Source organism: Glandiceps talaboti, chromosome 15 (genome assembly GCF_964340395.1).
Source record: "Glandiceps talaboti chromosome 15, keGlaTala1.1, whole genome shotgun sequence".
Classification (NCBI taxonomy): domain Eukaryota; kingdom Metazoa; phylum Hemichordata; class Enteropneusta; family Spengelidae; genus Glandiceps; species Glandiceps talaboti.
Genome location: NC_135563.1, coordinates 22,914,437 through 22,928,100, shown reverse-complemented (window position 1 = coordinate 22,928,100; position 13,664 = coordinate 22,914,437). Strand labels below are relative to the sequence as shown.

Sequence of the window (13,664 nt, the reverse complement as noted above, 5' to 3'; positions counted from 1 at the left end):
AAACATTTTACTGATACTTTACATTGTCCATGTTGTATTTACTAAGAAAGATCAGATCAATAGCTTGTCTGAATTACTTGCAGACAATAAATCGAAAGAGATGCCTTCGACACATTTTGGAATACGATATGACAATATAACGATATTTTAATGTCTATTTAATCTCATAATGGTCTGAGATTAAATATAGCATTGCATTTGTATAGAATCTTAGCCACACGTGTAAGGCTGTGAAAACTCATTAAGGATCAGACAATTCTTTTTACATGCAATTACTTGGTAAAAATAAATAAGACATCCAATGTTAGCTTATTCAATATACTCACAGATACAGTCAAATTTAACAGGTCAATTTTGAAAACTTTACTGGCACTGCACTTATAATATAGCGAGTATTCATTGTAAACTGATATTATATTCCTTTTCAAATTACCTGAGTTAAGTCCATGCTTCTATTAAAGTTGTTTGTGTATGATACCGTCAGATGTATTATTTATGAAGGAAACGACCACAGGTTCTTGTTTGAGCAGTCTAAACAATGTTTCATTTAATTTGTTGTCACCTGTATAAAGTATAGGAGTAGTAGTAATCTGGTCGTTGTGTTAAAATGACATTTCTATCTATACTTTGAATATTCGTATTTCCACCCGATGACTGGTTTGCAATAGATGCATTAGTAGTCTCTATCGCTTTCAAGAACGCGTATCGTATAAAGCACGAAGATGTCTTTATTATGTTACATAAATACGGGTGACCCTAAAACGAATGACAACCCGAATGACGGAAAACGAATGACAGCATTTCTAGGTGGTAAACAGTGGAATGACACCCTTTTCTACATTCAGTTAGTTGAATGACACCCTCTGCACTGTAGAACCACTGGAATAACAGCCGCCACTCTATAAAATAAGTGGAATGACAGCATTTTTAATGCTTTGGAACTGGAATGACAACATTTCTAGGTGGTAAACAGTGGAATGACAACCTTTTCTACATTCAGTTAGTTGAATGACACCCTCTGCACTGTAGAACCACTGGAATGACAGCCGCCACTCTATAAAATAAGGGGAATGACAGCATTTTTAATGCTTTGGAACTGGAATGACAGCATTTCTAGGTGGTAAGCAGTGGAATGATACCCTTTTATACATTCAGTTAGTTGAATGACACCCTCTGCACTGTAGAACCACTGGAATGACAGCCGCCACTCTATAAAATAAGTGGAATGACAGCATTTTTAATGCTTTGGAACTGGAATGACAGCATTTCTAGGTGGTAAACAGTGGAATGACACCCTTTTCTACATTCAGTTAGTTGAATGACACCCTCTGCACTGTAGAACCACTGGAATGACAGCCGCCACTCTATAAAATAAGTGGAATGACAGCATTTTTAATGCTTTGGAACTGGAATGACAGCATTTCTAGGTGGTAAACAGTGGAATGACACCCTTTTCTACAATCAGTTAGTTGAATGACACCCTCTGCACTGTAGAACCACTGGAATGACAGCCGCCACTCTATAAAATAAGTGGAATGACAGCATTTTTAATGCTTTGGAACTGGAATGACAGCATTTCTAGGTGGTAAACAGTGGAATGACAACCTTTTCTACAATCAGTTGGTTGAATGACACCCTCTGCACTGTAGAACCACTGGAATGACAGCCGCCACTCTATAAAATAAGTGGAATGACAGCATTTTTAATGCTTTGGAACTGGAATGACAGCATTTCTAGGTGGTAAACAGTGGAATGACAACCTTTTCTACAATCAGTTAGTTGAATGACACCCTCTGCACTGTAGAACCACTAGAATGACAGCCGCCACTCTATAAAATAAGTGGAATGACAGCATTTTTAATGCTTTGGAACTGGAATGACAGCATTTCTAGGTGGTAAACAGTGGAATGACACCCTTTTCTACATTCAGTTAGTTGAATGACACCCTCTGCACTGTAGAACCACTGGAATGACAGCCGCCACTCTATAAAATAAGTGGAATGACAGCATTTTTAATGCTTTGGAACAGCTTACCACCTAGAAATGCTGTCATTCCAGTTCCAAAGCATTAAAAATGCTGTCATTCCACTTATTTTATAGAGTGGCGGCTGTCATTCCAGTGGTTCTACAGTGCAGAGGGTGTCATGCAACTAACTGAATGTAGAAAAGGTTGTCATTCCACTGCTTACCACCTAGAAATGCTGTCATTCCAGTTCCAAAGCATTAAAAATGCTGTCATTCCACTTATTTTATAGAGTGGCGGCTGTCATTCCAGTGGTTCTACAGTGCAGAGGGTGTCATTCAACTAACTGATTGTAGAAAAGGGTGTCATTCCACTGTTTACCACCTAGAAATGCTGTCATTCCAGTTCCAAAGCATTAAAAATGCTGTCATTCCACTTATTTTATAGAGTGGCGGCTGTCATTCCAGTGGTTCTACAGTGCAGAGGTTGTCATTCAACTAACTGAATGTAGAAAATGGTGTCATTCCACTGTTTACCACCTAGAAATGCTGTCATTCCAGTTCCAAAGCATTAAAAATGCTGTCATTCCACTTATTTTATAGAGTGGCGGCTGTCATTCCAGTGGTTCTACAGTGCAGAGGGTGTCATTCAACTAACTGATTGTAGAAAAGGGTGTCATTCCACTGTTTACCACCTAGAAATGCTGTCATTCCAGTTCCAAAGCATTAAAAATGCTGTCATTCCACTTATTTTATAGAGTGGCGGCTGTCATTCCAGTGGTTCTACAGTGCAGAGGTTGTCATTCAACTAACTGAATGTAGAAAAGGGTGTCATTCCACTGTTTACCACCTAGAAATGCTGTCATTCCAGTTCCAAAGCATTAAAAATGCTGTCATTCCACTTATTTTATAGAGTGGCGGCTGTCATTCCAGTGGTTCTACAGTGCAGAGGGTGTCATGCAACTAACTGAATGTAGAAAAGGTTGTCATTCCACTGCTTACCACCTAGAAATGCTGTCATTCCAGTTCCAAAGCATTAAAAATGCTGTCATTCCACTTATTTTATAGAGTGGCGGCTGTCATTCCAGTGGTTCTACAGTGCAGAGGGTGTCATTCAACTAACTGATTGTAGAAAAGGGTGTCATTCCACTGTTTACCACCTAGAAATGCTGTCATTCCAGTTCCAAAGCATTAAAAATGCTGTCATTCCACTTATTTTATAGAGTGGCGGCTGTCATTCCAGTGGTTCTACAGTGCAGAGGGTGTCATTCAACTAACTGAATGTAGAAAAGGGTGTCATTCCACTGTTTACCACCTAGAAATGCTGTCATTCGTTTTCCGTCATTCGGGTTGTCATTCGTTTTAGGGTCACCCCATAAATACATTCGTCATGATGTAACGTTAACCATGCACCAAATTACACCCACCGTACTAAACCTTTTCATTCGTCATGATGTAACGTTAACCATACACCTAATTACACCCACCGTACTAAACCTTGTCATTTTTTTAGATTAACGATTGTGTGATGAAGTATGGAAATACCACTTTATGACATTTTTTGTAATTATTTATATTTGTATAAAATCTTACTGTCAAAATATTCCGAAAGCTCACTTATTTATAAGTGTAATACACGGGGAACAAATTTCTTGCGTTTTACTCTCCTTTGCTAAATTAAAAAAAAAGGTGAAAGACATGTACCCGGTGTAAAAATCAATGTATTTCATTGTGTCCAAGCTGTGTTCATCTAATACTCCACCATATTAAATTTGCATTATATATATTCATTGTACTTCCGTTAACATTCACAGTAGGCTGATTACTTTCAAATTTTTACTTGAAATGTCACATTCAATCAAACATTAATATATAAGACACATTAACCTACGAAGAAGAGCTGTTACCATGGTATCAAAGAACACAACTTCAAGTTGTAATTTTTAATAGCATGATTCCAAGAATTATATTTGTATCCCTTTAGCTTATATCCGTAGTTTTAATGACATCTTTTACACGCGGGCGAATTATTAACGTTTCATTTCATCGCACCCATCTATACAGTGATTAATTAGTCTTTTGTGCAGTTAGATATTCCTAGGGTAATTTGAAATATCGTTTTTTTTTTAAATTTTGACACCTAGAATGTCTTAAGGAATAAAACTGAAATGAGATTTTCTTCCGCGGGGGGCGGGGGGGGATATAATAACGATACATGTACTTGGTGGACACTGCTCCTCTCTGGAGGACGCTGTTTATTTCTTACAAAGATAGTAGGCCTCACCAAGACGTTTTATTGGCGGAGATAACAAGAACAAAACCTTTTAGCTTCCACAAGAATTAACATCATTGATCCCACTCTTCGTCTATTGATATTTCTTAACGGAGATATACATATATACGACTAGTATCCAAAGCTGAAGTAGTCAAAATACATGTTTGGTCCGCTTTCGTTTAAAGATCACTTTCAAACAACATACTGTAAGATACATCGGTCAAGATGCAGTCTACACCGCAAGTTGGTCGATCAAACGCTACCGTGGCACCGATGTCCACAGATGACAACCATATGATGCTGTTACAGGGTACCACTTTGTCTATTATCATGGTTTTGTCTGCCTTTCTTAATTTCTTAGCTTGCTATGTGATTTTAAAGACTACTTCTCTGAGATCCAAACCACACTTTCGACTCATACTAAATCTGAGTTTTTCTGACATAGCATTAGCTATAACGTGTATGCCGCTGTCTATTATGTCTGTGTTCACTGACGGTGAAGTTTTTAAGACGTCTGAAGCATTCTGTAAGGTATGTATCTACTGTTATTTTCCACTCTGTACGTGTTTAGACTAGGTGTTGTTTCCACCCCTGAAATAATAGAAGTACTCTCCAATATTGCAATATTTGACTTGGACTTTGTTATCAAATTATAGATTTGCAAATATGCATCAAAGACGACAACCGATCTTTCGCCGATAAAGACACATCAACACGTACACACACACACACACACACACACACACACACACACACACACACACACACACACACGCACGCACGTACGTACGTACGTACGTACGTACGTATGTATGTATGTATGTATGTATGTATGTAAAAACTGTATGTATGTATGTATGTATGTATGTATGTATGTATGTATGTATGGTGATGACAGGTATAGGTCAGGGACCTTTTTGTGATGACAGTGTTCTAATTTACATGTCTACAGCTAAACATCTGTTGAACTATGTGTGTACCGAATCAACGTTAAGGAGACCCCTATAAATACTATCGAAGCCAGAGATCACATGCTTCTCCTAACTTTGAACATCAAGGCCTGAAGGTGGATACTGCTAGCTTGGTGCTGCTTACTTGCGGGCTACTGTGTGCTGCCGCATGGGCGTGTATTACTCCACAACAAGAACTCAACCTACACCAACGGGACACTACGTTAATTTGCTAATAGACTACGGACATTGACTATACTTAGTACCGTGTAAAACGGGTGAGTTCATGACTTGCGGATAATTATATACAAGACAATACGGACTTACTGACAGTCACTTGAGCTTCACATGTCGCGTGTAAACGGTTTGCTGCCTCGTGGACTAGAATTTGCTAAATAATTAGTTAGTATCTGTCATCACCATAACTATGCATTTATAAGCTTTGTTCTTATTTTTTTTATTTTTGTACAACCTGAAAAGTGTATCAGGGGATATGTATAGCACGTTCCGTTTCATTTTATGTAATATTATTTCATGGTCAAATACAGTATTCTCAATTGATATGTTGTTCTCTGTCGCTTCATTTATACAATACTCCATTCTATACTTTAGTTGTGTGTGTCACTCGACCATCTTGTGACAGTATGTATGTATGTATGTATGTATGTATGTATGTATGTATGTATGTATGTATGTATGTGTGTGTGTGTGTGTGTGTGTGTGTGTGCGCGCGCGCGTGCGCGCGTGCGTGCGTGCATGCATGCATGCATGCATGTATGTATGTATGTATGTATGTATGTATGTAACTAACTAACTTAAAAAACTTAACTAATTATTAATCAACCATTTTATGTTCGTGGTTGAATCGTGAACATCGTATCGTGATGAGTCCATGACAATGCTTGTCTGTTCTTTTCTGTACACAGATAAATGGTTTTCTATCGATCACGTTTACATATGCATCAGTATTTGGACTGACTGCTGTATCACTAGATCGTTACTTTGCCATCAATCACCCTCTACGGTACAGAGATTTGCTAACACCATCAATAATGAACGTTCTTCTTGCGATTATCTGGGTCTTTTCTCTTGGTGCTGCTGCCATACCTCTATATGGGTGGTCAGAGTATTCGTATAATCCAGGTATTGATATCTACAAATCAGATAAAGTTAAGATGTGCTCCAACTTTCGTACATTGTATACAATCACGTGTTAAAGAGGCTAAAAGTTGAGTAGGGAGTACTGTATGTATGTATGTATGTATGTATGTATGTATGTCTGTCTGTCTGTCTGTCTGTCTGTCTGTCTGTCTGTCTGTCTGTCTGTCTGTCTGTCTGTCTGTCTGCCTGCCTGCCTGCCTGCCTGCCTCTCTCTCTCTCTCTCTCTCTCTCTCTCTCTCTCTCTCTCCTCCCCTCTCTCTCTCTCTCTCTCTCTCTCTCTCTCTCTCTCTCTCTCTCTCTCTCTCTCTCTCTCTCTCTCTCTCTCTCTCTCTCTCTCTCTCTCTCTCTCTCTCTCTCTCTCTCTCTCTCTCTCTCTCTCTCTCTCTCTCTCTCTCTCTCTCTCTCTCTCTCTCTGGTTGCACGTTGCCAGATAACCAGAAAAAATCATAACAGCTACTTACTATGGCCACCACTGTTTGACTACATTTTTTTTGTTTGTGCTACAGGTACTCACCATTGTTCACCAACATGGTCATCTGATAATCATTGCAAGTATTACACCGTGTGCGTTGTCTTTGGTTTGGTCATCCCAATAGTCGTCATGAACACTTCCTACATCTTTATCTACAGACAGATTAAGCGAAGCAGCGCCAGGGTCAATCCAGGGATGGTGCGTATGACTAATGTTAACAACATTTCACAGAATGTTCAAGAAGAACAGCCAGATGTAGCAATCCAAGACAATTCGGTTGTAATCGATAATGGCCCGATAGCTAGTCACGGTGATCAGGGATCATCGACCGTCAGTCAAGTTGAAAACCGTCGGGTATTGGCTGGAAAATATCAAAATAAACAGTTGAAGAAGATAAATCTAAGAGCCGAGAAAAAAGTTGCAGCGACAGGTAATAATTTTCTGCACAATGGTATTTTTAAAAAACCAATCCCCCTCGTTTGTGAAACAATAACAACAACGACAAACGTGTTGCGAGAACACATTTTTCCAAATGTATGTTCATGAAGGGTCTGTCTTTCCCAAGTCAGACATCGGTCAGATAAATTTGTTTGATTTTTCTTGAATAAACTTACCACGTTAAATCCTACAGTAAATGCCTCAATATACACGTCATATAATCTTGCCGTGCATATGCCATTTCAAATACTATTAGGAACTCTGGGATACTTGTCGGGCAGGTGATACCCGCATTGCCCTTCCCCCCACCTCGTGAAAATCGCAATTTTTACCAGATGCTCTCAAAGTCTAACAATCTCAGGGAGCCTATAGTAATTACAGGGATTGGGGGAGATCAGACCCCGGCTGTTGCTTAAAATATGATCAGCCCCAGTTTCCGTCGTGCTAAAAGTGACCTTTCCCCAATTCCCTTTCTCTAAAGCATGACCCTTGTTAAAATATTTGAAAAACATGGCTTAAAGGCTGTCAGACATGGAAAAGAATACTACATGTAGTCCCAGAATAAATTGTTTAAACTTAAGGACTTTATCCCACCGCTGCCACCACGTTAAACGTTTTAAAGGCATTGGTTATTTTCCAACTACTACCACCATGGTTAATTTGTGTGATGTAAATTCAACCAACCAGCGGTACAAGTAGGGTAGGGTGATGTAAATTCAACCAACCTGCAGTACAAGTGAATGGGGTAGGGTAATGTAAATTCAACCAACCTGCAGTATAAGTGAATGGGGTATGTAAATTCAACCAACCTGCGGTACAAGTGAATGGGGTAGGGTGATGTAAATTCAATCAACCTGCAGTACAAGTGAATAGGGTAGGGTGATGTAAATTCAACCAACCAGCGGTATAAGTAGGGTAGGGTGATGTAAATTCAATCAACCTGCGGTAAAAGGGTAGGGTGATGTAAATTCAACCAACCTGCAGTACAAGTGAATGGGGTAGGGTAATGTAAATTCAACCAACCTGCAGTATAAGTGAATGGTGATGTAAATTCAATCAACCTGCAGTACAAGTGAATAGGGTAGGGTGATGTAAATTCAACCAACCAGCGGTATAAGTGAGTGGGGTAGGGTGATGTAAATTCAACCAACCTGCAGTATAAGTGAATGGGATAGGGTAATGTAAATTTTGACATTCAGTCGTCAAGGATTTGAAAACCACATGAATTCCTTGCTTCGTAGAAAGTATAAACTTGTATGGATATCGACAATCAATATAATGTTATTACCTCAAAGGAGTCTTAGATTTGAGTTTCGATTTCTACTTAATCAATACAACTGATGTGCCGAGACATCCGCTTTCTTGCTGTACGTTGCATGGAACGAACGACCTAGCTAATTCAACTCTGCTGGGCATTTCAAGAACAGGCTCATCGAAGGCTAGGTTTTCGATATTATATCTGCATTTGTCTTTAAGTCAGATCGCTTGAGAAAGATGATGGGAAAGTATATGAAAACAAATGATACAGGTATGCTTCTAATTAAAAGTAGAATTTACGAAGACAACATACCGAAACAAAACTACTTGTAATCCATGGACGGTGATGTAACATATCCCTTTAAGAATTGAACAAATTCGGAAGTGTTCTCCATCGAAGACGACACATCTAATATCATATCAAATGTTTGTTGATTGATATGATAGGATTGTGATATAGAGTATTGAATTTAATTTAACACGTTTAATAGTTGATAAACTGGAGACAGTATGAAAGCCGATATGAAGAAGATCACATTAATTTTTGCTTAGATTGTAAACATATAAATTATTAGTTAGTACTATTATATAGCCAATTACACTACCACCTACACAACAACAACAACAACAACAACAACAACAACAACGACAACAACAACAACAACAACAACAACAACAACAACAACAACAACAACAACACACGTGTGAGTATGCCCTTTCCTTTGGTACGAGATGGTTGTAAACTGCATGTTACCAAACTAAGGACATATTTTTCTCACAATTTTCCCTTTTCATGGTTATTTCGTTTTTAGGCGCTATATTGATCATCATTTACTTCCTGTGCTGGGGAATGTACGCTATCGTCAATTCATGTTATTTACACGTCGAGATTAATGTCTACATCCGGGTATCTGCTATGTGGATAGCTTATTCTAACAGTATGCTGAATCCAATTATCTACACTTGGACCAATCGACAAGTCCGAAACAAAGTGATCAGCATGTTAAAAAGATGAGGTACATGTAATCAAACCTGCCAATCAAAACGTACGTTACACATCCATCATTACATAAAGAAAGCGTTCTTTGTGGACCGTCCAGCATCATTATTGAAGTGTTTGAAAGTCCAATTTCGATTGGTTGAAGAAATGCTGATGCCACAATAGTTGTAATTCGAGTCACAATTTGTGTAAAGGGTGGTTCTGTATTGTTCTAAATACTTGACTTAATTTGATTTATAAATAATTTAATTTATTCCAAGAATAGGGCCACCACCCATCATTCAACGAAAAAGCGGATAAATAATACAGTAACTTTTGGAATATAATGACAAATAAAATAGATATTACAAAGATAATAACGTCTTCTTTAAATACAAAAATAGACAGACGAAAAAAGTGTAAGTTGATTTCTGGTCAAAGGTAATAGGGTTGTTGCTTTTTCTCGTGTTTGGTATTGTATAAAATAATTTGGTATTATTTACTTTCTAAGAGACTGGTATAAAGGACAAAATAACAAAACATGCAGTTCATCTTCAAGAACATTTAGACCTTCATTTTCACACACAAAAAAAGACATTTCTGTCCTAGTCAGCTTTACCAGTATGTCTTCCAGTCTCAATAGCTAAAGTATGGTTTCAGCAACGAAATTTAGCTAATGCTATTTTGTACCTGGCTGCTTTGTAAATATAATTCAGGTTCTAACTGAGACTTAAATGTTGCATATAACCCGAGTCATAGGGATTCATTAATTGTATCATGCTACTCTTGTTGATTAAGCTTATACAAAAAATGTACTCACAAATGAGAGTGTGGCCGACTCGGAATCTTCAAGTTGTCAGTTTGAACCTCAGTGCTACCGTTTGCTTCTGGGTGACAAAAGTCATTGTTTGTGCAAGATTTGAACCATGATTGTGCCCCAGCTGTATAAAATGAGACTTGGCAGGATAAGTTGCTATGTAAAGGATATTAATCCTATCTGCATAAAGAGTTCGCTTGATTTGATGGTATTTATCCAAGGGAGCTGAAGTTATCTTATATTAAGCACAGACAAGTAACAGTCTGTGTATTAGGTCATACTTGTTGTATTTTTCTTCTTTTCGTTGATTGTACTTTGCACACATAATAATAATACAATGTAATAATATGTTTATTGCTTTGACAATGCCTCTAGCCTTATATAAGTAATGTACCAGTCAAAGTCACGTGCACATAGATAGCTTAGTTCAAATGAATACTAGTATTAGGTTATTTCACTTGTAAGCGTCGTCTCTCTTTGTTTAAATGCATGACACAATGTAGAAGTAGGTTCTATTGTATTACCATTTAGTAAAGCCAGTGAGACTGTGAGAGGATGCAACACAAAATGTACTTCTATGTACAAGTACATGCATGCATACACACACACACACACATACATATATACATACATACACACACACACACACACACACACATACATACATACATACATACATACATACATACAATACAATACATACATGCATACATACATACATACATACATACACACACATACATACACACATACATACATACATACATGCATACATACATACATACATACATACATACATACATACAAACACACACACACATCTGTTGTTTTTCAATAACAAATTGTGTGTATCATACTAAGGTGTCCTGCTATCAACACTAGAATAACAACACATTAAAAGTTGTATAGTTTAAAAGAAAACATTGATCAGCCTTTATTTAAAAGTAGTGTGCTCAAAAATATAGTCTACACCATGAGAACTAAACATTTACGGAAACAAATACACAAAATAATTTGACCCAATCTTCTGTTTAATATTGAATTTATTTTTCTGTCAAAGCTTGAATAAGGTGAAGTAGATACCATGAGACTAACTTACTAATCCCCATAATGATAGGCTGTGTGTAACAATTGGTGATTATACGTTTCCATGTATATATTTGATCTAACTACACAAGAACAATGTTTTGTGTACGACGATCATGTTACTTTGCAAAAGTATGATTTGATTGTTTTCAATAAACAAAAATACAAGAGCAATTCTCATCTCTTACTCTTAGTATGTGTGTGTGTGTGTGTATGTATGTATGTGTGTGTGTGTGTGTGTGTGTGTATGTATGTATTTATGTATGTATGTATGTGTGTGGGCCTACTGACATTTCAATATGCAATACCTTACCTGTACTACAGAAACACCTGTGTTGTACATATATGTGTGTCAGTATTACATTATCACAGCACATGACTGCGAAAGTACTGTCTTTCATGTGTGTTCTTACTGGCTATGTGGGCATCACAGTCACACAAAGTCAAACATCCCGTGCTTCTAATGAAAGTACTATCTTTCACATGTGTTCTTACTGTCTATGTGGGCATCACAATTGCACAGTCAAATATACCGTGCTTCTAATGAAAGTACTGTCTTTCATGTGTGTTCTTACTGGCTGTATGGCCATCACAGTCTCACAAACAGATATTTTTTCTGCTTAACATACAATACAACTTTGTAAGTTGCAATCTTTGTACCAGTACAAAAAATATCTTTTCATATTACACACACAAACATCATAAACCTTACAGGTTCATGTAAAAAGTGGTCGACAGAATTTTTCTAAAAACTAATATTACAACTAAATTATGCATTACATTAAAATGAGAGAACATGAACATACACAACTGTATAACTATACTAGTTTTTCTTTATCTTACAAAACCACTCAGACAGTGCACACAAAAACCAAGACTTAATAGTCTAAAATGATGAATATATGATAAACCTCTTTAAACGAAAACTTATGCTGTTACACAGCTAACAGATACAACTTACAATCTACATGTAACTAAATACAACTGCAGTGAAATCACAGTATATGATAGTCAACTATAAAACAGGTATGCTACAAACAACTATTATAAGATTGGTACTGCTGCCACCTTTGCGAGAAGTTGATACAGCCCATTTCAAATTACCGTTCACTGGCTCTGTTTGATACAACCATGCAGAAACCAATAAGAAACTGTACAACTACACTTTAAGATAGTAAGAATGGATGAATAGTTTCTTGAGATATTTTGTCTAAATAAAATGAACTAACTTGCCACCATGCAGACATCAAATGCAGACATCAAGATATCGGTGCCTGTGTGTCTGCATCTACAATATATTTAATTGTTTTATTTCATTCATAGAAAATATAGCAAAAAATTGCAATCTTGCTTGTGTAATTTCTTATTGGTTTCTGCATGGTTGTATCAAACAAAGCTGCTAAACGGTACCTTGAAATGGGCTGTAGAAGTCATTCATTCAATTTTTACAAATGTAACAAAACAAAGATTTGTACTTGACCATGGCAGTGAACCTACATAAAGTATTTATCTTTGAAATATATACCTTTAATAGTACAGACAAGATGTAATCTAGACAGTACTGAAACTAAATTTGTACATGGCTGAATCAAATAGTCCTAATTTGAGTAACAATGCAATAGCTGTGAACCTATAGCACCAAGAATGTCTACAGCAATAATTAAAAAAGTACCATTTTGAATATCATGCATCTTTTAATACGTATATAGCCCTTAGGCATTGCAGGTATCTTGCATAATGAATTTTTATAACAGCCTCTTTAAAAAAAATGATTAAAAGAACTTTGAAGTTACCTTTAATGCTAGTACTAAGAAAACAAATTGTTGAACATAACTGCTATAAATGAATGTAAACCAGTACTAAGAAAACAAATTGTTGAACATAACTGCTATAAATGAATGTAAACCAGTACTAAGAAAACAAATTGTTGAACATAACTGCTATAAATGAATGTAAACCAGTACTAAGAAAACAAATTGTTGAACATAACTGCTATAAATGAATGTAAACCAGTACTAAGAAAACAAATTGTTGAACATAACTGCTATAAATGAATGTAAACCAGTACTAAGAAAACAAATTGTTGAACATAACTGCTATAAATGAATGTAAACCAGTACTAAGAAAACAAATTGTTGAACATTACTGCTATAAATGAATGTAAACCAGTACTAAGAAAACAAATTGTTGAACATAACTGCTATAAATGAATGTAAACCAGTACTGAGAAAACAAATTGTTGAAGTTAACTGCTATACATGAATGTA

General features: G+C 36.7%; 1 protein-coding gene across 1 annotated transcript; it reads left to right on the top strand.

The window, feature by feature from the left end:
- Positions 1-4,462: 4,462 nt before the first annotated feature.
- LOC144446358 (galanin receptor 2b-like) lies at positions 4,463-9,530 on the top strand. The gene is made up of 4 exons (XM_078136104.1): positions 4,463-4,768; positions 6,114-6,330; positions 6,855-7,250; positions 9,328-9,530. Exons 1-4 carry the CDS (start codon positions 4,463-4,465, stop codon positions 9,528-9,530), a joined length of 1,122 nt encoding a protein of 373 aa, XP_077992230.1.
- The last annotated feature ends 4,134 nt before the right edge of the window (positions 9,531-13,664 follow it).